The sequence below is a fragment of the Cibotium barometz genome, chromosome 43, assembly GCF_041138505.1.
Source record: "Cibotium barometz isolate CiBa-2024 chromosome 43, ASM4113850v1, whole genome shotgun sequence".
NCBI lineage: Eukaryota > Viridiplantae > Streptophyta > Polypodiopsida > Cyatheales > Cibotiaceae > Cibotium > Cibotium barometz.
Window position 1 is genome coordinate 33,827,353 of NC_141088.1, and position 24,160 is coordinate 33,851,512.

The 24,160-nt window shown below is 45.8% G+C and overlaps 1 protein-coding gene across 1 annotated transcript in view; it reads right to left on the reverse strand.

The window, feature by feature from the left end:
- Window positions 1-324: 324 nt before the first annotated feature.
- Window positions 325-24,160, reverse strand: part of LOC147613855 (T-complex protein 1 subunit epsilon) — a 28,281-nt gene continuing 4,445 nt past the window's right edge. Inside the window, exons 5-9 of the mRNA XM_086781830.1 lie at window positions 24,053-24,105; window positions 23,837-23,939; window positions 1,640-1,806; window positions 891-1,004; window positions 325-789 (exon numbers count right to left, since the gene is read on the reverse strand). Of these exons, the coding sequence (XP_086637956.1) occupies window positions 619-789; window positions 891-1,004; window positions 1,640-1,806; window positions 23,837-23,939; window positions 24,053-24,105 (608 nt within the window). The 3' untranslated portion in view covers window positions 325-618. The remainder of the gene's footprint in view (window positions 790-890; window positions 1,005-1,639; window positions 1,807-23,836; window positions 23,940-24,052; window positions 24,106-24,160) is intronic.

Genomic DNA, 24,160 nt, shown 5'->3' on the forward strand with positions numbered 1-24,160 from the left:
TTCTTTGCAAAGGAGTGGGCATTTAAACCCTTGCCATGAACTTTAATTCTTACGAAAGCGGTGAGTTAACGAGGATAAAAGTGGTTGCTAATGTGTTGTAGTGCTGGTGTATTGAGTTTTTTATGAGAAAAAAGGGGTGCATGTCTTCAGCTCAAGACAATTTATATGTGTAATAAATATCGTATTGCAGCTTGTATGAATATGTGATTATATACGTGCACTCTAGGCAATTTTGTGAGCAGGATAATAAATGATAAATGCCTCTGTGAGAGCGTACATGAATGTGTTTTCATGTGTTTGGTCTCATAGATTATACAAGTCAGTAAAGCAACCCTATCACATTGCACAATGTCTGCATCTTTTACAAAAGCACTACAGAAATCCCCATGGAAAAACTCAAGTATTTGATCTCATAGATTATACGAGTCACTAAAGCACTACAAAAAACTCAAGTATTTGATCTCATAGATTATACGAGTCACTAAAGCACTACAAAATCCCCTCTTATCTTAGGAGTCCTTGGAAGGCTTACCCTCCAACCAATACAAGTTACTGTAAATTATCTATCAAGACTCCCATGCAGTTGCCTGTTGCTAGAGCATGAGAGCACCCGAAGTTTTAAAAGCTGGAAGGTGTGATCACATCATCAATTTTCAAGATCATCTTCACAACCTGAGTGGCCAGTAATATCTGCTGCTGTTTCCCAATCAGAGTCTCAAACACATTCTGTTCCTTCATGTCATTGGTTCCCATATTGTTACAGTCAATGCCCAAGTGAGGGTTTCTCTCCTGTACATGATACCAGCACAAAGAAAAGTACCATGCAATTAAAAGTGTGCCATCATTCTCAGCTAGAGGGAAAAATAGGAGCACGGAATTTAGGTCCTCACCTTAACTTGCTGTGACTTCACAGCAGTTAAGGTGTCAATTGGTTGCAGGCCACTGTTTTCGGCTAGTGCCATTGGGACCGCATCCAAGGCCTCTGCAAAAGCTCGCATCGCATACTGCAAAATGACGAATCCAGGGTCAAACTTTCTGATCACTTGTTAGTAGTATGTTACAAATGTGTCTGATCACATAAAAACGGGCTTCACATATTAGCCTTCTTGCCATGAAAGGAAAAGGTGGGGGGGATCTTGATTCTTGACCACCAATTATACATGAACTCCCCTGCCCATGAAATCTTGGGTGCTCGTTGGGGGAGTCCAAGCCCCCACCCAAGTACAAGGGGTAGCCAAGGTATCCCTCTTTAAAGGGTCCGCAGGTGATAATGTGTGAACTCAACTGTCCACAGTTGAGTTCACTAGATATGGAAATATTAAACATCAGATGAGCTCAATTATCAACCACAGTTGAGTTCACTAGTTATGGCAAAATCTTAAACATCAGATAAGCTCAATGATCAAAAACCCGGCCGCGGCCCCCAATTATGTACAAGGTACAGCCAAGGTACCCCCACTTTAAAGGGTGGACACCCAGCTCCCCACCAGTCTAATGGGAAGGTAATAATGTGTAGACACTGCAAGTAAAACTGTGCATTTGAGTTCACTAAATATGAAAATCTTAAATGTAAGATAAGCACAATTATCAACCACCAGTAAATCTGCAAAATTGAGTCCTTGGGCTGAGAGAATCACACCTGTTCTACCCCTGGAATCTTGTCAGCAGCTGCATCTATCACAAGAGAACATGATATCTCTGCAGACCCCCCTCCGTACACAATTGCATTATTACGAATCAAATTCCGTGCAACACAAAGTGCATCATGGATACTTCGTTTAGTCTCCTCTACGATCATTTTATTCCCTGCAAAGAGACGAAACAAGCCAAAGACATCAAACACTAAGTATCCTAAGGTCACATCAATTCACAGAATCAGCACCCTATGGTCATTACAAGCAATGTAACTGCAGGAGATTAAACCACATACATATATATCGTGCAGCCAGGAGTACACCCTGGGCCAGCAAGGATATCATGATGCCAGGAGGAAGCAATAAAGGGACTATCGATGAGGATTTGACTACTGGACAGCTTACCCTGAGGGCTGGCACCGAATTATATATATTGCCATGATTCAAACCATGGGTTACAGCATACACTTCATACAACAATATCGGAAGGAGAGTGTGATACTCCTTGGGAAGGCCCGGGAAGAAACAGACTGATACTAGGAAAGCCCGGGACACCAGCAAGGGGTCCGAGTCTAGGGAGAAGCCGTGTCCCTTTTGGGCAAGGAACACCTCGAAGCCCCGCACTGCTAGTGGGCTCAATGCCAAGGCTTTCGTGGCCAAGGAGGGTGAGTCGAATTTTGATCCGGATGTAGTTGTTGCTGACGAAAAGGATGTCCAGGATATTCCCTTGCTAACTGACGAGCGCGGCTTCCAAGAGGCCTTGGATATGTCCATGGGCAGGTCTGCTCCAATGAACTTGCATATAAGGGTGGTAGCCTCGTGGAAGGCCACCGCTGAGGCGAGTAGCTGGAGGTCTGCTTCAGGTAAGTGACAACCGATGTTGGCACCTCAAATGGGGTGGACGGAGTGGCTGCCATGAAGTCCTCCAAAAGGAAAGATGCCAATGAGGAACCAACGCTGTGGAGAAAACACGTCGAATGCAAGACTGTTGGGTATTTCGGAGTCTGTTGTGTCCTATATGTCCACCACGTGTACCTGTTAGTATGTGTGTAACCATCTATGTGTTTGTATAGGTGTGAACATCTTTTTAGGTGTGAACAACGAGTGTGCCTACATGTGTGTGAACACCCTTTTATGTGGATAAGATAAGTGTGTGCCATGTGTCTCGAGTGTGATTTGTGAGTCAAAAGATAAGGTTTGCAACCTATAAAAGCATGTACTTGGTGTACTTCAAAACACGTCTCTAATCAATCCACATTGAGTCTTGTAATCATCTTTCTCAAGAGCATTTAGTTTCTCTCTAACTCTTTGTTTTCTCTCTCTACAGCAGCACATACATGGGAGTTCTATTCTCCATACCTTGTAGCTTAGGCCTGTAACCCTAAGGCTAAGACCAATAATTGGTATCAGAGCACTGGTCCCCTCCTCTACTTCGCACCCTGTGCCGCCACTGTGGTGTTCACCTAGTGTTCGCCCCACTGGTCCCACTGCTTTGTCCCGAGCACCATTGTCTCCGCCATTTTCTGCCACCCAAGTGGACGACCCCATGATAGGGTGCTGGTGGGGCTGAGCTGAGCACCGCCGCTCAGTCAGCTGGGCAGACCGCCCGGGGGGGGGGGGGGGGGTCGGGGGGGGTCGGCATCGGGGGTCGTCTCCCAGGCAGTGCTAGCCTTACAGCACCCCTACTGGGCCAAGCCCCTATTTCGGCCCCCAGGCGGCGATTTCGCTCTCGACTGCTCTTGGCGATTTTTTTTCCCCCAGCATGCCTCTTGCCTTCCATCTGTTACTGTTTCACCGCCTACCCGTCTATTCCTCCCGACATTGACTGTGCCTTGAGCCTCTGTCACCACCTTGTACGCAACACTTATGCCACGGACTTGCATTTACAGCTAAAGCAAAAGTTCAGTCATCATGGATCGGCCTAGATCAGCCATCACCTTCAGGAAATTCTTTGGAGATGAGAAGCCCGAGTGAGTTGCCACTTCTCCATAAGTCAAGGCATGGGTGGACCACAATGACGAAGCACTTGCCCATATTAGCCTGGGTCTTGCAAATAATTTAATACATCACATCGACTTCGACAAAACTGCAAGGGAGGTATGGAACAAGTTGGAAAATCTATTCGGAAATAAGTGTAATAATTCAAAAGTGTTCTTGAAACAAAAATACTAAATGAAGGAGCATCACTCACTTCAAGAACACTTACGCACTATTGGTTCTTTACTACAACCACCCTTTTTTCCGAGAAAAAGATCCTTCAATTAGTTAAAGAAAAATAGCCACAAAGGGCTAGTACAACCACGAAGCCCTGAATACAAACTCGCCTCATATAAGGGCGGGAAACAAGTGAACATAAGGGGAAGAGATGCTTCTCCTCCGACTGTCCGCTCTGCGAGGAGAAGGTTATCTCATACAGGAGGAGGGGGGTCACAGGTGGTCTGTAATGCCAAATGGGGTCACCGCATCTATTTGTGAGGAAAGGGCCAAGCCTCCAAAGTCTCAAGAAGGCTTCTCGCTGCTTCCGCATGCGATCAAAACCTCCCTGTTGTAACTTCCCTCAGTGACCGCAGAGGGTGTGAATGATATCAAGCCATATGCTCCTGATGGTCTCAGCCAGCAAAGAGTGTGGGTACCCTCGATGCACGCCAAATGTGCCAGGCTACAATGCTACTGCAAATCTTCCATCTCTGACATAAGCCTAGCCGCCAGTCACCTGTAAGAGGAGCTGTGACTGGTACTGCTGCAACACGATGGCAAGAGACCTGAAGGGCTAGTCCTCCCCAATCCTCCTCATATGCCCTGATCGCTCCAACCTCAGTGGCCCAAGCAACAACGGCCCAAGTGATGATCCAGGTCGATGCCATGTCCATAGCGAAGATGCGGAGAATCTGCTACCAGATTTGCCGAGCCTTCGGGCAATCCCAAAGGCAATGTCACTCAGACTCCTGATGGTGGCCGCACCGCAAACAAGCCGCTGACTGACCTCCAACTGCCAACCAAGTACCAACCGCCAAACTCATGTGTGCTATCAACCAAAGAAAGAGTGTGATCTTTCAAGGCCGACAACTATCCCAAAGCCTATTCCAGACATCTGAAAGGAAGCGCTGTGATAGGCCCTATGACTGCCAATGTGCTACTGTTGCCGGTGTGCCACCTATCTCAAGCATCTAGATCCTGCGGCCTAGCCGCGCTGCATATGCAAAGGAGGGGGCATCCAGAGTCTCCTCATGATCCGCAAGATCATGCCAAGTCCACTCTCTCGGGTCCCACTGCAGCCACGTGAGAGCTCAGCACTCCCAAATCCATAGCCACCATAGTCTCTCCCTAGCCACCTTGGCTAGTGCTAGATCTATGTGCCATTCCCATGCCCGAATACCAATCACCCTCACCCTCTGCAAGGTGTAGCCTCTGAAATTCTCCAAGGGAAGCTCTGATCTCTCTAGTCTGCCTGGGGAACCAATAGAAAAAGTGAGCAGACCACTGTCCTTATCTGCTCCGTGGATTGCCACGAGGATATCGTGTCTGGTAAACACTCCTAGCCATACTGGGGGGGAGTCGAGTCTAGAATAGGCATTAGCCACTCCTGAGGGATAGCTGAGTCAATGTTGATGCTGAGCCTATTTCAACCCCGGATCCCTGTCAGGCCTCACTCTTGCTCCTCCAGAGATAGGTGCCTGTGTGCAATCCAATCTCCAAGAGACCTAGCTAGTCCCATGCTCAAGGCTCCACAAGATACATGCGATCGGACTCCTAACATGTGGCCACTGAAAAAACAGACCAGGGGGTTCCAGACCAAAGGCTCTTGAAGCCGCTCCTCTGAGGCAATTGGTACTATCTATCTGAGGGGCTGGCCTGAGATGATCCCAAGCCCGAAGTAAACTGGCTGCAAATCTGTCCTCAAAAGCTAGGCTAAAACCACGAGCTCGCATCTTTGTGAAGATCCATCGGGTACTCTGCGGCCACGGGCCCCCAAGGCTCGGAGTGCGGACTGAGATCCGAGCTGATAAGAAATCCTTCAACGTCTCACCACCAAGAAGGAGTCCTCTGACAATCAACTTGCCCAGCAAGGCACAGCTCTGAATAGCAGGATCGATGAGGCCAAGCCCCCTCCTGCTACTGACTGAATGATCACTCGCCATGCCACCTTGGCCCTAGCTCTGAATAGCAGGATCGATGAGGCCAAGCCCCCTCCTGCTACTGACTAAATGATCACTCGCCATGCCACCTTGGCCCTAGCTGGCCTCCCATGTACCTGGCCAATGCATGCCCGAGAAAAGGCCCAGCACAAAGTGATGTACCACATAGTGGCTAGAAGTACCTGGTTCACCACTGTTGGGTATAAAGTCCCAGTTTCGCCTCCGGACCTTGATCATCGCGTAGCTCTTTTCGAGAGCTTCGCGGCCATATATTTACTTGTACATTTGGCCCCCATTTGGGCCTTGTAACGGCATTCTTTGTATTTGGTCCGCCGGGCGCCCCATAAGTTGGGCGCCCGCCCATACCCTTGTATCACTATAAATACGAGGTCTCCCTTGAGCCTCATCAAGACAATCAAGATATTCTTGAGCATTGTGTGAGTTCTCTCTCTCTCTCTCACTCTCACTCTTCTCTATCTCCTCTGCACTTCCTTGGCTAAAGCTCTTGTGTTTGAGTCATTCTCCTCCAACAACTGGTATCAGAGCTATGGAGGGAAGCTGTATGCAGAAGCTATGGAGTTAGAGGTGTCTTCCACCAATTGACTACGGGATCGTCTGCGTTTTTCGCGTCAAACACCTCCCTTCTATCATCAATCTGGTGCGTTTTTTTTTTTTAGAGTGCTGCTCTTTTCTTTTTAACGGAGGAGCCTCTTTTGTGGTTTTTTCTTGCTCTTCCCTTCTCCTGCGTTTTCTGCTCCACCCCTGCTGCCCTTCTGCTGCGTTTTCCTCTCCCTTGCTGCCCCTTTGCTGCGTTTCTGCTGCTGCGCTGCTGCAAACAGCAGCGTTTGCTGCCTTGTTCTCTCCTTGCTGTACGGCTGCCATCAGCAGCAGCCAACGCTGCTGCCAGCAGCCCCACGACCACCACCAGCAGCCAACGCTGCAGCCAGCAGCCCCAAGGCCACCAGCAAGCAGTCCGGGCTGCAGCCAGCAGCCCCACGGCCACTAGCAGCAGCCGACGTTGCCTCCAGCAGACAGGATCTACGAGCAACCCCCAAAAGACAGCAACATACTGCCCCTCGGGTTTACATCGACATCCGGTGATACTCTTCCGCCGTCTCCTTCACCTGAAGTTGTTTCATCAATCTACGAGCATCCTACAGTCAACCCATATCTGGTACATAACATCTTGCTATTGCTTACTTTCTGAAGTGTCAGTTTGATAAGTCATGGCGTCTACAAGTGATCTTAAGGGTCTACTAGAGATTAAGAAGTTTGCAGGCACTGGGTTTGATCTTTGGAAGGTGAGGATTCAGAATATCCTCTATCTGCAGGAATGTGATACTGCACTTGAGCAGTTCAAACCCGCTGCTATGACAGATGATGAATGGGGAATCCTGAACAGAAAGGCCGTTGCCTATCTCCAGATGGCTGTTGCTGATGAGGTTCTTGTAGACCTCAAAGGGCTGACAACAGCCTATGCCGTCTGGGAGAAGCTGAGAGGCACCTATGAGATCACGCCAGTGAACCAAGTACATCTCATCAGGAAACTCATGAATATGCAACTTGATGATTCTAAGAATGCAGTAGAGCATATTACTGCTTTCACAGGGGTGCTTAATCAGATGCAGGATTCTGGATTGCCTGTTTTTGATGATAAGTTAAAAGCTATCTTTTTGCTCACTACTTTGCCTGACTCTTGGGAGACACTTGTGGTGTCACTTGGGACAAATCCCAACCTAACTTTTGATGGAGTCAGGGGTGCTATTCTCAATGAAGATATCCGGAGGAAGACCTCAGAGACTAGCGGTTCTGCAAATGTCTCACGAGGGAGGACGACCAAGCGGGGAAATACTACTACCAATTCAAAGGGTAGAAGCAAGAGCAAGGGCCAGCAGTCTGATGTTACATGCTACCAGTGTGGTCGTAAAGGCCACAAGAAGCCAGATTGCAAGTTTTACAAGATGGAGCAAGACCGGAAGAAGAAATCCAGTCATTCAAATGACAAAAAGAAGGAAAAAGAGAGTAATTCCAGCAAAGCAGAAGAGTTTGAAAAGGACAAGAGCAAGGCCAATGTGGCCTTTGGTGTTGTCATAGAGGAACTGTCTGACTCAGATGATGTGCTATGTGTTTTTTCTGCTAATGCTCTTGATGTTCATAACTTGCATGTCACAGAACCAGATGTTATTCATGCCTTGATGTATGAATCTGATGTGCTTTCACAGACTTGGATTATTGACACGGGTGCCTCTTTTCATGTAACTCCTATCAAGGAGTGTTTTGCAACTTTCACTGCAGGCTCCCGAGGAAAGGTGTTCTTGGGGAATGATCATGCTTGCAATATTGAAGGTATGGGCACCGTGAATTTAACCTTGCAGGATGGTAGTGAGTTTGTGCTGCCAAATGTGAGGTATGTGCCTGGTTTGAAAACCAATCTCCTGTCTGTGGGCCAGCTTGATGCCTTGGGATACACGGCCATATTTGGAAATGGCACATGGAAATTGACCAAAGGCACAAGGCTGATTTCAAAAGGATGCAAGAAAGGAACATTATATAGCCTTCATGGTCAGGCTTTGTCTGGTAAGTTTATTGCTTTTGCAGAGGTACGCTCCCACATGGAGCTTTGGCATAAGAGACTTGGCCACATGAGCCATAAGGGTCTCTCCATTTTGTCCTCCTTGAACAAGTTTGATGCAAAAGGAAGCAAGCTTGATTTTTGTAATGATTGCTTGTATGGGAAACAGAATAGGAGTTCTTACTCCTCTCGTGCCTCTCGCAAGGCTGAAAAGTTGGACTTGGTCCACTCTGACATATGCAGCATGCCCATTAAATCTAAAGGTGGTTCAAAGTACTTTGTGTCTTTTGTGGATGATCACTCACGAAAAGTATGGATCACTTTGTTGAAATCTAAGGATGATGCTTTTGCTGCATTTCAAAAGTTTTATGCATTTGTTCATACTCAAACAGGAGTGAAGATTAAATGCTTACGCACTGACAATGGGGGTGAGTTTGTTAGTACTAAATTTCAAAAATTTTGTGATTATAATGGCATTAAGAGGGAACTTACACCCCCTTATAGCCCCTCTTCAAATGGTGTGGCTGAAAGGTATAATCGTACACTGTGTGAAAGAATTCGATGCATGCTGTCCACAACTAATCTCTCTCAGGATTTTTGGGGAGAAGCCTTGAAAACTGCAGTTCATGTTTGCAATCGATCTCCACACACAGCTTTGAAAGGTGGAATCCCTGAGGAGGTTTGGTCTGGCAAACCGTCCTCATATGACCACTTACGCATCTTTGGTTGTGATGCATATGTGCATATCCGCAAGGAAGACCGGAACAAGCTTGATGCTAAGTCCGAGAAGGGCACCTTCGTTGGCTACGGTGATGAAGGTGAGATGGGCTACCGTGTGTGGTTGCCATCAACCAACAAAGTGGTTCGCAGCCGGGATGTTGTATTTTATGAGGCAAAGCTGCTCCGTAATGTTTGTGCCTCTCATGGTGATCAGAAAAAGGTCAAATTTCAGCAAGGGCAACCACCCATTGATGCTGAAAATGAGCCCCAGGATGCTTCACAAAGGGCTGAACATAATGAGTCCGTGATATTTGAGCCAGAAGAGGTTGGACAGCCGCTTCATGCTCCTGGAGGTGTAGGGCAGCAACCCCTATATGCTGAAAATCAGGCTGTTCGTGAAAACCCGCAGCCTTTTGATGCTGAAATTATGATTCCTCCCGATATTGACCCCCAACCAGCCAATGATCATTGGGTACGGAGGTCTACTCGCTTTCGGAGGGAACCTCAGCGTTTTGATCCCTCTTTGCAACATGTTTTGCTTACAGATGAGGGTGAGCCTCTTACTTTCAAAGCGGCTAAGTCTTGTGAACTCCGAAACAAGTGGGAGCATGCTATGCAAGAGGAGATTAAGTCTCTACATGCAAATGACACTTGGGACTTGGTTGAGTTGCCCAAAGGAAGGAAGGCTATTCCTAACAAGTGGGTGTACAAAGTCAAGACAGTTGACGGCCAGCCTAAGTATAAAGCCCGCCTTGTTGCTAAGGGCTATGCTCAAAAGGAAGGGATTGATTTTCAGGAGGTCTTCTCTCCTGTGGTCAAAATGACCACCCTTCATGTTTTGTTTGCTCTCACTGCTGTTTTGGATTTAGAACTGTATCAGATGGATGTAAAGACAGCTTTCTTACATGGTGATTTAGATGAAGAGCTGTATATGAAGCAGCCTGAAGGCTTTGTCATTCCTGGCAAAGAACATCTGGTTTGTAAGCTGAAGCGTAGTCTCTATGGGCTGAAACAAGCCCCGAGGCAGTGGTACAAAAAGTTTGATGCTTTCATGCTTAACCAGAAGTTTAATCGTAGCCATGCAGATCATTGCTTGTATACTAAAACTGATGCAGATGGCAGCCCAGTGATACTTGTGCTGTATGTTGATGACATGCTTCTTGCCGGGAAGAATAAGAGCATTTTGGAAGCTCTTAAGGACCAGCTGAAGTCAGCTTTTGCTATGAAGGACTTGGGTTCAGCTGAACATATTTTGGGTCTTCGGATTAGACGGGACAGAGCACAGAAGTTGCTTTTCCTCTCGCAGGAGAAGTATATCCAGAAAGTCCTTGATAGATTTAACATGGCTGATTCTAAGCCTTTGGGTGCTCCATTGCAGCCCTATGTTAAACTATCCAAGGATGATTGCCCAAAAGATGATGATGCAGCCAGTACTATGCGTGGGATCCCTTGTGCTTCTGCTTGTGGATCTCTTATGTATGCTATGGTTGCTACACGGCCAGACATTGCTCATTCAGTGGGAGTAGTCAGTCGTTTTATGTCCAACCCGGGCAAAGCACATTGGGATGCTATAAAGTCTATTTTGAGGTACTTGAAGGGGACACAGAAGAAATGCCTTATGTATGGTAAAGGTCCACTTGAGGTGCAGGGTTATTGTGATTCAGACATGGCAGGTGATTCTGATACCCGCAAGTCTACTAGTGGGTACATCTATACTCTTGCAGGTGGTGCTGTTTCTTGGTGCTCTAGACTCCAGAGGATAGTAGCACTTTCTACTACTGAGGCCGAGTACATCTCCGTCACAGAGGCTTCTAAGGAGGCCATTTGGTTAGCACGCCTTGGCACAGAGTTTGGATTGCCAGAGAGGGCTCCGGTCCTTGGTTGTGATAGCCAGAGTGCCATATACCTGGCTAAGAATGCCATGTTTCATGCTCGTACCAAACACATTGATGTACGGTACCACTTCATCAGACAGGTGCTAGATGATGGTTTGGTCAGTTTGGTCAAGATTGGCACTCATGAGAACCCTGCAGATGCTCTCACCAAAAGTTTGCCAAAAGCACAGCTTGATATGTGTCTACAGCGGGTGGGAGTTACATAGCTTAGAGGAGCTTCACTGGCCCTTTAAGTGGGAGGTTGTTGGGTATAAAGTCCCAGTTTCGCCTCCGGACCTTGATCATCGCGTAGCTCTTTTCGAGAGCTTCGCGGCCATATATTTACTTGTACATTTGGCCCCCATTTGGGCCTTGTAACGGCATTCTTTGTATTTGGTCCGCCGGGCGCCCCATAAGTTGGGCGCCCGCCCATACCCTTGTATCACTATAAATACGAGGTCTCCCTTGAGCCTCATCAAGACAATCAAGATATTCTTGAGCATTGTGTGAGTTCTCTCTCTCTCTCTCACTCTCACTCTTCTCTATCTCCTCTGCCCTTCCTTGGCTAAAGCTCTTGTGTTTGAGTCATTCTCCTCCAACAACCACCACCACTCTGCCTGCTAGGGAGAGCCTCCCTGAGCGGATTGAGTTGCTGATCGGGAGAGATATCAATGCCAACCTAGCAACCGAGATAGCGAACGGGAGTGACCCTTGGGATCCACTGGAAAGCCTTAACTAGTCTCCAAGTCAAGGCGGGTGTTGAACCTACCCAAAAACCACACGACTTGTGCTAGTTGATCTGCGCTCTTGATGCACGACAGAAAATCTCAATCCCCGAATCTCTAGAGATTCCCAACATCCCCTGAAAGGAAGGCTACTGTGTCATCTACAAACTCTAAATCAAGCAACTCCTCCTGCATACGGAGGGGAAAATGCAATCCCTAGAGCTCGGTCTCTTGGGTAGAGAGAAAACTGTTGATGGCCTCGACGACGAAAAGAAACAAGTAAGGTGCCAATGGACAGCCTTGCCGAACCGAGCGGGAAAGGGAAAATCTGCCACCTCGGGCCCCCTAAATGAGGACCTAGCTATGCGAGGCTGAGTAGAGTCCTGTAACCCCATGAATCCACTCCATGGGGAATCCCATCTAGCTCATCGTGCCCTCCAGAAAGGGCCAATCCACCCTATAATATGCGTTCTCAAAATCTAGGAGAAGCACGATGAGGTCGAAGCTATCACCTCCCAGATGGTAAAAATGCTGTCCAAGATGCTCCTATCCTGAACAAAGCCAGCTTGAGTGTCATGGATCAAGTCTGGGAGAAAAGGCTGAAGTCTCTTGCTGATGGCCTTGGCCAATATCTTATAGGCTGTCCCAAGGAGAGTGATGGGTCTGCACTGCCGGATCTCCAATCTATTTGTAGCAAGCGCTAAGCTAGGACCGTGTGAAACAACAGGGCCTTTTCTTTAAACCTGAGTTTAGTGAGTTTAGCAATCCTTTAAAACAGCATACATGAAACTGAAAATAGATGTAGTAGAGCCGACACCAGATGGAGTCCCGAATTACCCATTTAAGGGCCCCCTCCTACAAGCAACAGTATTTGCTTTATTTCATCTTTTGGAGAACTGTAAACAAGCCGAACTGTGTCCACAAGACTGAGCAGACAAACTAACTGATTGACCGCCAACTACAAGGACAAAGCGACCAAACGTTGGGCAGAACTGTGCATAGGCTTTAGGCATCTATGAAGCTATCTTCGAGAGTAAACACCGGTCCGAGGACTGAGGGAAGGTGTGCTGCAAACTCCTGAAGAGACTGAGCTTCTATGCCTTGGGCTGAGAGCACATGTAGGCTGAAGGTATGCACAGGCACAGGCTTAAGCATACATGCTTGAGTGCTGATGTTGATCTCTGAATTCTCTCACTGAATATTTTAGGACTGAACTGTACCTGCCTTTTTATATGACCAAGGGAAGCCAATTGGCTGCTCCAACTGCTGGTCGGCTGGCAGAAAATGCTCATGACTAGCATTAAATGCCAGTCGACTGCAGCAAACTGCTCACGACTAGCATTTAATGCTAGTCACTGCTGCAATCATTTGGTTGGATGTTGTTTGATTAATTGGCTGGTCGGCTGGCTGCCTGTCCTAGCCGATAGGAGCCCAAGACCTCACATGGTCTGGCCGACAGGGTCTTGTGAGCATGGCAAGGGGTTTGGCTACCTCTTGCAAGGCTAGCCACCACTTGGAGCTGCCTTGGGGCTGGCCTTAGGGCTGGCCCCCTCTATATGAAGTACAACTACTGCTATGGCTGACCTCTACATGCTCCTGAATGATTAACACTTGCTGAATTCTCCACATTGGGTTAAGAGGACTTACCTGACACTGGGAGACTGACCTACGTCGCTCGTGCCTGACATGTCCCGAACTAGGCTCACAAAGGGGTCACAGCATACGACAAATAAACCCTAAAAGGTACCACTTTTGTACATGAATCTTGCACTGTTGATGAGCCAGTTTGTCACCCTGTACCACAATGCGTGGGTGCAAGTGACATTCCCTCCTGCTTAGCTTGGCAGCAGGTCCATAGCTTCGAGGTTGTCCGCCAATAATTGTGGATACTCCAAGAAAAATTCTTCATCTAGCGAAATGGCTTCATGGGTCCCTCGATCTTTGAACTTCTTCTGGAACATTCTGCAATGAAGGTCCAATATAAGGCTTTAACCAAGAGACATGGAAGACATTGTGCATCGTCCAACTGTCTCGCAATCTGAGTTGCATGGTGACGTCACTCATCTTCTTTATGATGGGAAAAGGACCAAAACTTCTAAAGGATAACTTTGGACAGCACTTGCCCACTTGCTTTAGTCTTTGCTTCATGATCCTTAAATAAACCCATTCACCTTCTTTGAAATTGACGTCTCTCCATGACTTGTTTGCCTGTCTAGTGTAAGCCTCCTAAGCTTTAGTAAGACGCTCTTTGACGAACTCAATGATGGCTAAAAAAGTTTATGCCATCTTGTTAAGGAAGGAGAGATCATCCTCGTGAGAAGAGATGACAATCTTCGACCAAAGGTTGTCTCGTACGGAGTTCTGCCAACACTAGATGAGTGAGTGTCATTGAGAATCGCCTGTACCAACGGGAGACGAAGCTCCCACTTAGACTGCTGATCATGGCAGTACGCTTTAAGCGAATCGAAAGCCAACTGATTGTAAATCTCTGTTTGCCATCGGTCTGGAGATGGAATGCACGCAATTTGGTACCAAAGTTGTCAAACAGAGCTCGCCAGCAGTGAGATGTAAACTTTGGGTTCCGATCTGAAGTAATGGTCCGTGGCAAACCAAAAACTGGGTACCAATGTCTGAGAAAGAGCCGAGCTATATCTTCTGCTGTGGCCGTCTGCTTGCATGGCATAAGCATACAAAATTCATTGAACCTGTCAACTATCGTCATACACTGAGTATTCCGATATCCAGTAGATGCAAGAAGAGGTCCAACAAAATCCATCGAAATGTCGTGAACGGACCCTCAAGAACGGGCAATGGTTGAAGCAACCCTGCTGGTTTGGCCCGCTGAGAGCCTCTCTGGCATGGCACCTGTAATCATAATCTCATTGAAGGCAGCTCGAAGGCCACCTTCCATGAGGTCCCAATGGCAAAGAAAGAAGGGTAGGGAGGGGAATCTCGACAAGGAATCGGCCGCCATACTAGTGGGGCCGAAAGAGCCCACTCCGGGACTAGAGAGGGCACTTCATACTGGTGGGGCCGGAGGGGCCAGCTCCGGGATTGGAGAGGGCGCGTCACCAACGAGAACATGCTAGAATAAATGCTCGTAACAGTTCTCTGACAAAACCAAATCCTCCTAAGATCTGCCAACCTGGCGTGCTCGACGACAGCGCTGGACTATGGTGGTCGTCTGGCGGCCCGTGCACAATCCAACTCACCGTCATCTGGGCCACCCGAAGTCGGGGCTTGGTGCTCTCTTGCCTGAGGGCCTGCCCCTCTCTCTACCCCCTGGTGAGGGTCAACACGAGAACCGCAGCGGGGGGGGGGGAGAACCATCGGAGGCAATCTCCTGGACTGCGGCCGAGAGCAAGCTCTAGCTAAGTGACCCATCTATTTGCACATGAAGCATTGGCCTGGGAGGCTAGAATACTCCACGCGTTGCTGTATGGGGTCTCCTCGAAGGCTAGGAATAGAAATACAATGCAGTACTAACTCCGACGAGGCCACACAGATACGGAGAGATGGAATCATAGCTGCCCTCACGAGAGCCGAGGCAGCAGTGGGAGGGGACTCCCATCACTCTCCCGATGGCAAATTCAAAGGCAAGGCAATGAAATGCACCTGTTGCAGAAAGCTGAGCCATTCTGAAGACGAGAGCTTCAAGGAAATGGCCAAGAAACAAGAAAAGGACCATGCAAACTTGGTGGTAGAAGATGCAAATTCAGAGGAGGAAGCATAGTCACAAGAAACGAGGGAAACAGGCTCCTGAAACGAGGGAAAACCATTCCCCATTCGAAGATGCTAGAAACGCTTCGAAACGGCGAAAACGAGCAAGCGTGGGAAATAGCAGAAATAGCCGCCCAACACACCGTTTCCGGGTGAGATCCCCACCATGTGGCAAAAAAAGCCAAAAAATAAATACATTTGCAAGCTAAATAAAAAAGGGCCAAAAATTTTAAAAAACGGCGTGCACCCGGCCCGTTTAAAAAACAAACACTGTCCACCGCCCAACGTTAAAAGAAAAATGCAAACGACAGACGTGCGTTGGAAAAAAAAAATGTTATCATTGCCCCAAACATGCTGATTTGCGATTTGATTTAGGGAACGTTACAAAAATGTAACTATGGCATCCACAACAACTAGGTTCCATCACCATATAAGCCTGTAGTACTTGTTTGTTCTGTACTTGCACACTAGTTCCAAGAGCAGAGTATCAAATCCCAAAGCTCAAGCACTTACCTGTCTCTCTCCCCTCTTCTCTATCTTTCCGTGCAAAGCAAGGCCGAAGTCGAAGCAAGGCAATCGCATTCACTTCTCGGCTCCGTCCTCCACACTCAAAAAAGTTTAAATAATAAGTGTTTTTTATATTTGTAAATGGACCTTGTTTTTTTTAAATGACCATTGAAGTTTATTAAATGACCATTGAAGCAAGTCCATATAAAATAGATGAGAAGCATCTTAATTAAATTGCATGGTTTTCTTCTTATATAACAAGCTCTTTTTTCTTAGAATAAATGGACCTTGTTTTTCAATTAATCCCTCTCTTCTTCTTACTGTGCTGCATTGAATAGTAGCACCAATGGCATTCTATGAGCGGCATTGTGGTTGTCGTTCATGCGTGGCTAAGTGACAATACATCAAGATAGCTCATTGTTGATGCCCTTTGCCTCTTCGAGAGAGCCTGACATTGCAGAAGGCAATCTCTAAGAAGGCTCGACGATGTCGTTGCACTCCCATGTGGTTTTGGGATGATGAAGATTGCTTGCTACTTCAAGGAATCCCAAGAAACCCTCAAAGACGAGCATTTATATGGCAAAACTTACAGCCTCTAGAAGCACCTGCTGTTGTGGCCCTAGTTGATACTGAGGCACTTGCCACACTTGATGATCGGGACAATAATCCCGTGTAGAAAGTCGCCTGTTGTAAATTGTATTTCCAAAAACTATTGCTAATGTTGAATGAATAAAGAATTTATTCTTCGCCGAACTCTCCCCGCTCTATTGTTTACTTTCTTTTTTCGGAATCTCGTGGCACCTTGTCCTTATTGATCATTGCAGTGACCCATGTTCCTCATTTCTTCTTTGCAATCTTTGCACCCATGGCCTTCATGGATCAGTCTCAATCCACCTCAAAGAAGTTCAAACCTATGGAGTGGTCTTGGTGGGATGAGGTACTAGCACAGGGAGCCTACAAAACAAGAGGTGCAAAAAAGTGGACATGCAAATATTGTCTCCATACAAAGTCAGGTAGTGCAACTCGTATTTGGATACACCTGCTTCATCAACATGTACAAGACATTGCGTTCTGTACTCACATCACCAATGAAAGACGAGAGGAGCTTCATCGGAAAGACAAAGAGACACGGCCATCTTCATCGGCTCGGAGAGCAAGGTTGGGAGTAGATCCTTCCACATATGTGGGCACTTCAAGACAAACCTCTAGAACCACTAGGTCTTCATTTGGTGAAATGCCATCATTTTTTGACCCACTGCAAGTCCATTTGGAGCACCACCAGCAACAGCGGGGGCAAGGGATACTATTCATTCAAGGCAGAGTACACTTCATAGTAGATGGGACCCAAAGAAGGAGGAGGTAGATGGTAGTATTGTGCACTTCTTCTACCATGACACCATTGCCTTTCCGGCTACTCGTAGCTTCTACTTCAAGGACATGGTGCGCAAGATTGCAAAGTATGGATCCACCTGCACTCCTCCATCATCAGAGGCATTGAGAACCACCTTACTAGCCAAGGAGAAGGGCACAGTTACTGCAGCTACAAAGATTGTTAGGTCCTCTTCGGACAAGAATGACATCACACTTATCGCAGATGGGTGGAGCGATAATCAGTCCAAATCCATTCATGATGTCATTGCCTATTCCAAAGGGTAATCTTACTTTATCTCATCGCATAATGCATCCGAGACAGGGAAGAGTGAAAAAGCACTTTTCCAAGAGTGGTCAACAACCATACAAGAGGTGGGTGAAGAGAAGATGATCAAGTTTGTAGCTAATGGAGAGAATGCGAGCAAGGCAACTAGCAGATTGTTGACTGACAGATTTTCCTCATATCACATTTTCCGTATGCATGGCGCACTACCTCAACAATCTTCTCAAGGACATTGGGAAGTTGGAGTGGATTGCTCCCATCATCAAATTGTATCCTTCATTTACAAGCACACTTTCTTGCTGGCTGAGTTTAATAAGAAGTCGTCTAGAGAATTGCGCTAGTATTCAGACACTCATTTCGGATACAACTTCCTCATGTTGGGGTCCCTTAACAAGCCTAAAGCAGTTGATGGTGAGTGATGAGTATGAGAGGCATGGTTTGTCTGGAACTGTTATAGGGAAGGCATGTGCGTCGCATATTGGAAACCCTGTTTCGTGCAAGCAGGTGAGATGCATCATAGCTTTGCAAACGCCAATCATCCACTTGTTCAGGATGACAAATTCACTTCGGCCATGCATTGGAAAGATTTACGAGCGTCGAGGGGATGGACAAGATGGTGGAAAAATTGGAGCACATCGAGCCAAATGAACAAAAATACCAAATTTTAAGGAAGCTATGCCAGGATAGATGGGATATGTACCATTCACCAATGAATGCAGCACGTTTTATGGTCGATCCCCAGTTTCAAACAAGCAATCAATACACAAATTCGGAGGTGGAAAATGGATGGGACATGCTTTTGAAGAGACTTGAGCCTCACATTGCAAAGCAGAGAACTATTAAAACATAGGCACACACAAGAATTTGACACCACATTGGGACCGGAATGCTCTCCCCCCTCCTTGGAATTTATGTCATATTGCCAAGGAGTATTCGTCGGTTACAAGCTTCAAGGGCCTCTCTTGTTCCCACACATGGAACATGCCAGGTTATCCAAAATGCCATGTACAAGGTCTCAAAAGATAGCACAAGTCCATGGATTTTTGTGAAGTAAGGCTTAGGGAAAATCCATAAACATTAGATCTTGTCTTCAATCCCCATCATGGAGCACGTAGTACTGTCAATGTACGAGTTCAGGTGGTGGCCAAGAGACGACAACCAATAAAATGTGCATAGCTCTCACAGAGTTATGTTGAGGCTCAGATGGCAGCCAAGCAATAATACCGAAGAAGAGTATATCTCCACGTGTCCATGGTTTTGATGTAAGCACGAATCTCCACCTAGTGGGTAGCACAAATAAGTCTATTTGGCCCCAAGCCAAAGAACCACGACAATCCAACATTATATCCATAATAACATCATTTCCAAATGCATTTATTGGAAAGAAACCAACCCCACAAACCACATGTGGAGACATCGAGAGGCCTTCCTTCACATTTGGCAGTAGGGCCCCTTCTTCTCAGACAGTGCCGGTGACCTCACTTGGCTCTCCCTTTCACTCCCCCCCACAACAGGTAGTTCCCTCCAAGAGCGACCAGCCAGAGAGGGGACTATCCTCACCAGTGTTTTTCCTCTATTGGAGGTTGTGAGCATGTACTTCAGCCCGTTGGCTGGTTTTTCATATAGCTAATAAGGATCTATTTCTTAGAGAAAAAACAAAAAGAAACTAGGCGGGAAAACATAACACCAAGATTATTTTTCAGATTTTGGGAGACAGCCTGAGCAAAGAACCCAATTCAAACACAAAAAAAGAAGTGGGCTAAAAAGCCCAGTGGGTATCTATCTCTGCAAGAGATAGATTGGAGAGTTCAGCAAAAAAGGCTTTATCAAGTGTTGCTGTAGAAGTCTTCGGCTTCTCTGGTCTTCTTGCCATAGTTACCAGAAAGAGGAAACGAGAATAGAAATGCCATCCCCTCAAAAATGGAAACGAAAATCGGTGGGAAACAGAAGCCGATGGGAAACGGCGCATATACTTGAAAACTTAAACTACAAAACTAAAACTAGTTATTACAAACTCACCAGCCAGACTTCCTCAAATTTGCATAACGAACACCTCAAGATCGAGTCAATTTCTTGTTGAATTTAGAATACAAAGTACAATGCAAATACATCAGCCAAGTTTGGAACTCATGAGTACACTCAAACTTGCGAGAGATGCACATCATTTGGGCCCAAATCATCATAATCTAGGAAGTCATTGGAGCCGCAATCCCCTGCTTCGCTGGAACTAGCTATTGGGTCAGGCAGTAAAGTGAACTGCTCCTCTGTCTCTGAATCTTTCTCATCCTCCCCTGAACAGTGCTTCCATGATTGGGGGTTCTCACAACACTCAAGAAGACGCAAATTGGCGCTCATAAAAAAATAGATCATTGGTCTTTTGATTGCCAAGCCGGTTTCGCTTCTTTGAAGTGATATGGCTAAATGAGCTCCATAGTTGTGCTCCAAACAAGAGGAACTGACCGCTTGGCTTAGAATCTTGATGGCCAACTGTTGCAACTTTGGAGTGTCTGCCCCATAGTCCTCCCACCAAACACATGGATCTTTTGTGAAGAGATTTGTCAAGGCATTGTCTCTTCCGAACCTCCTCCTGCAAGCCTTGTAATTTGCCAGTTGATCCTGCTCTATGCCTTTAATAGTCGTGCATGAACCCCCAGATCAGTTACATTGATCTTAGAGCACATCTTTCTTTTTAACTAAGGAAAGCAGTCATGACCGAGAAATTCACTAGGCTATTAGTGTGGTTAAGCCAAGCAACCACCAAAACTTTGGGAGATTTCGACGAAAGATTTGGGAAAAAATTTATCACGAGTCAATTAGTTGTGTAAGTTATGCACAAACCCAGTTTGAGAACTAGACGGCTATTTGTTCGTGAGGAAAAACGAATTATGGGAGAAACCCAGCTTTGGACCTTAGAGAGCATTTGGCTTTAACAAGAGGACCTCCTCTTCGTACTAAAGAACAAGGAAAATTTGCCACCAACATAAAAGCTAAGTATATTTTAAGTTTGTAAGATTGCAATATCTGCTATTTTTATAAACAACCAAGTTCATCAAAAATGCTACTGTTATCCCAAATGCTTGTTAATTATTAATAGTGATTAATGTGGGAATAAATAGGTGCTAGGTGGTTGCATAAACTAGCACCTAGTTACTTAGTATTCTTGGTTTAAATAAAGTGGTTCTAGTGTGTGTGAACAACCACTAGTGTGTGGGTTCTTTTGTGTGTGGGAACAACCTCTTAAGAGGATCTTATGTAAGCAATGATGTATGTAGGTGACACCTCTTAAGAACACTTGGCATCATAGTTTAACATGTGGCATATATGGTGGCAGCATATGTATGCATGCAAAGGGGAGTCTCTCCTATAAAAGAATCATCATCATAATGATTAAGTGCGCCTATTCTTTCAGCTTAACTTGGGTCCACTTGCTAATCACTCTCGTTTAACATTGCATACCCAACAACTCGTATTACAATTCACAGTTCGACTAACGCCGCCTCTGCCAAAGCCATCACCGCCTGTTCAAAGCCGAATGCCGCCCGTTTCCACCACAATCTTCGACCGAGCTAGTGGAGAGCCCACCACCGCCACCCAATTGGCCGTCAGCACTAATGCAGAGTGCACACCGCCACCCAGCTCACCGTCAGCACTAGTGCAAACTACAAAATCTGACTACTCCACCCATCAATGGGCTCAGTTTGTGGCGGGCTCAGTTTGTGGCAGCTCTGCTCAAACCTCATCCACCTACCCACGCCCAGATCCAAGGCCTTAGGTTTTGCCCTGCCAATGAGCCTGACCTTGTCTCCACACTCAATCGACATCAATTGTCATCGCTCGCAAAACTTTGAGATATTGGTTTCTTGTGTTGAGGCTTCGTCTTTGAGATATGTTTTTGGATTAGACATAAATAGATGCACGTATCTCGAAGCTTTGTTCTGCTCACTCAAGTATACATCCTATTTTTGGTATACTTTGGCGATCACATCTTACATCGAGTTCAATCCCAGTGCCTTGTGTGCACAATCCAATTTTGTTCTCGTACTTTCTCACAAGTTTGCTAGTGCATAAAAAGTTCCCATTCAAGGGAGGGAGACTCTCTTGTTTCTTCACATAAATCCTCTTATTGTAAGAATGTCAAAAAAAGCACCCATTTTTGACCTTTATGGGCTTAGCGGATTCATGACAACCAAAGATCGTCTTGATAATCTCTGCTGCTCACTATGGAGCGTCATGATGAAAACTCTTTTGATTGCCAAGGGGCTATGGGAGATAGGACAAGAGCCTCGTTCTGCCCAATAGCAACCACTACCTCTACAGTAACGTCAACCACAACAGGAAGGAGGACCCAAACTACAAGCAAGTACTCCAACACAACCGCACAGAAGATCAAAGACTACAAGATGTTCGTGATGCCCAAGCAATGGCCATGATCGCTCTTTCAGTCAAGCAATACATTATTCCTTACATCTAATCCTGCAACTCTCCAAGGGCTACCTGGGTGGTCCTCAAGAGCATATTACATTCTCGTAATGAAGCACGAGTCATGTGCCTCATGAGGGAGCTGGACAACTTGACCATGAATGAGGGTGATTCCATCACAAATCATTTTATCAAGATAATAGACCTAAAAGAACAACTGTGGAATATAGATGAGGTAGTTGAAACAAAAAATTGATCACCACCATTCTTAATTCCTTACCTTAGTAATATCAAAGTTTTTACACTTCTCTGAATCTCTTTATGGGAGGAGGCGGCAATCCTATATATATCCTTTGAGGAGCCGATTAGATCACTTCTCCATGAGAAGCAACCAAGGAACAACAAATCCAAGGGTGATGCAAGCAAAGGAGACCAAGCCTTCTTCTCTAGCGACAAAGGCAAAGTGACCTCATCACAAAAAGGTAACACCAAGAAGAAGAAAGAAGAGACTTGCAAAGCTGAAAGCTCATGAAGACTCTGCAAACTCTGCTACTTCTACCTCCGACAACAAGATGCAGCCAGATGAAAAAGCAAAAATAGTCCATGATGAGTGGGCTTTCTAGCCATATTATCACTATAGGGGGAATGTTAAATATAAACCATGATTAATGTGGAAATAAACAAGTGCTAGGTGGCTGTGTAAACTAGCACCTATTTATTTAGTATTATATGTTTAAATAAAGCGGTTCTAGTGTGTGTGATCAACGACTAGTGTGTGGGTTCTTTTGTGCGTGGGAACAACCTCTGAAGAGGATCTCATGTAAGCAATGATGTATGTAGGTGACACCTCTTAGGGACACTTGGCATCATAGTTTGACATGTGGCATGTGGTGGCAACATATGTATACAACTTGTAAAGGAAAGTCTCTCCTATAAAAGGACCATTATCATAATGATTAAATGTGCCAAAACTTTCAGCTTATCTCACGCCCACTTGCTAATCCCTCTTGTTTAACTTTAAGACTAAACCCTAATACCCAACAATGATGTCCGTAAATGCTGTTGTCCACCTTAAAAATCCTGATCTACTACACACACTCTGTCTTGCTACGTTGTAACCCCAAGTTAAGCAAATTCCTATATTTCTCTCAACTCTACTTGAATCTAGCAATTGAGGTTGAAACTAAACTTGTCATCATTGAATTTCATGCTCAAAGAATGGTAGTTGGTTCTCCATAAACTTTCACCATCCTTCGAGGTACTTTTCTTCGCACTTTGTACTGAACCATAAGCTCTAAAGATGCCTATGAAAATTACTTGTCTTCAAATAATGCATTGGAGACTGACTGGCTATCTAAATCATCCCCAAAACATGAAAAAAATGTGTGGTTGACAATTGGTTATACCCACTCTACCACCTTTGTTAGATAATAGTGCAAAACCATGCTCTAATACCAATGTCAATGTAGCACAAACAAAACTAAAGATAGACACAAAATAGAAAGAGAATGACAATAGAAAACTTTATTCTCTCAGCCTAACTTCTGTAGATTTACAAAGCACTTGATATCCTCTATCCTTGATTCTCCCAAAGCTTTTGTAGGTGGTGGAGATAGGGTTTTTTTTCCCCCCTTAAGGCCACCTAAGCTGGCCAAAACTAGTTGGGTGACTTTGTGTTGATTGATTGCATTCATGCATAGCCTCTTTTGTACCTTTTTAGATCAGGGCTAACACCATGGGTTGATTCTCTACAAAACCCTCACCCTAACCCTACATGATAGCCACATGACACATGCATCCAATGACGGAGGATGCTGCATGTCTTAGGAAGAGATTAGGCAAAGAAGCATTACTCTGTTATAACAGAACACTTACCTCCTCTTATAAAGATTGTCACTGCTCTAGAATTGGCACACTGTTCAATGTAAAGCATACGATCCTTGGTTGTTCCAAAAGCTTTCTCCCTCACCAATCCAGCCTGGGCACACAAGATAGAACCCATACATATAAGAGAGAGGGAGGGAGGGCGCGAGTGAGAGGGAACAAGCAAGCAGGCTGCAATCAAAATGAGTACCATAGATAATATACTACCTTGCCAAGCTTCTCTGGAGTGAGCTCTTGAAACCTCGGGACAATACGTCCCCCTGTTAATAACCATAACATTTTTACATGACTACTTCACAAAAATTCTGAATTTAC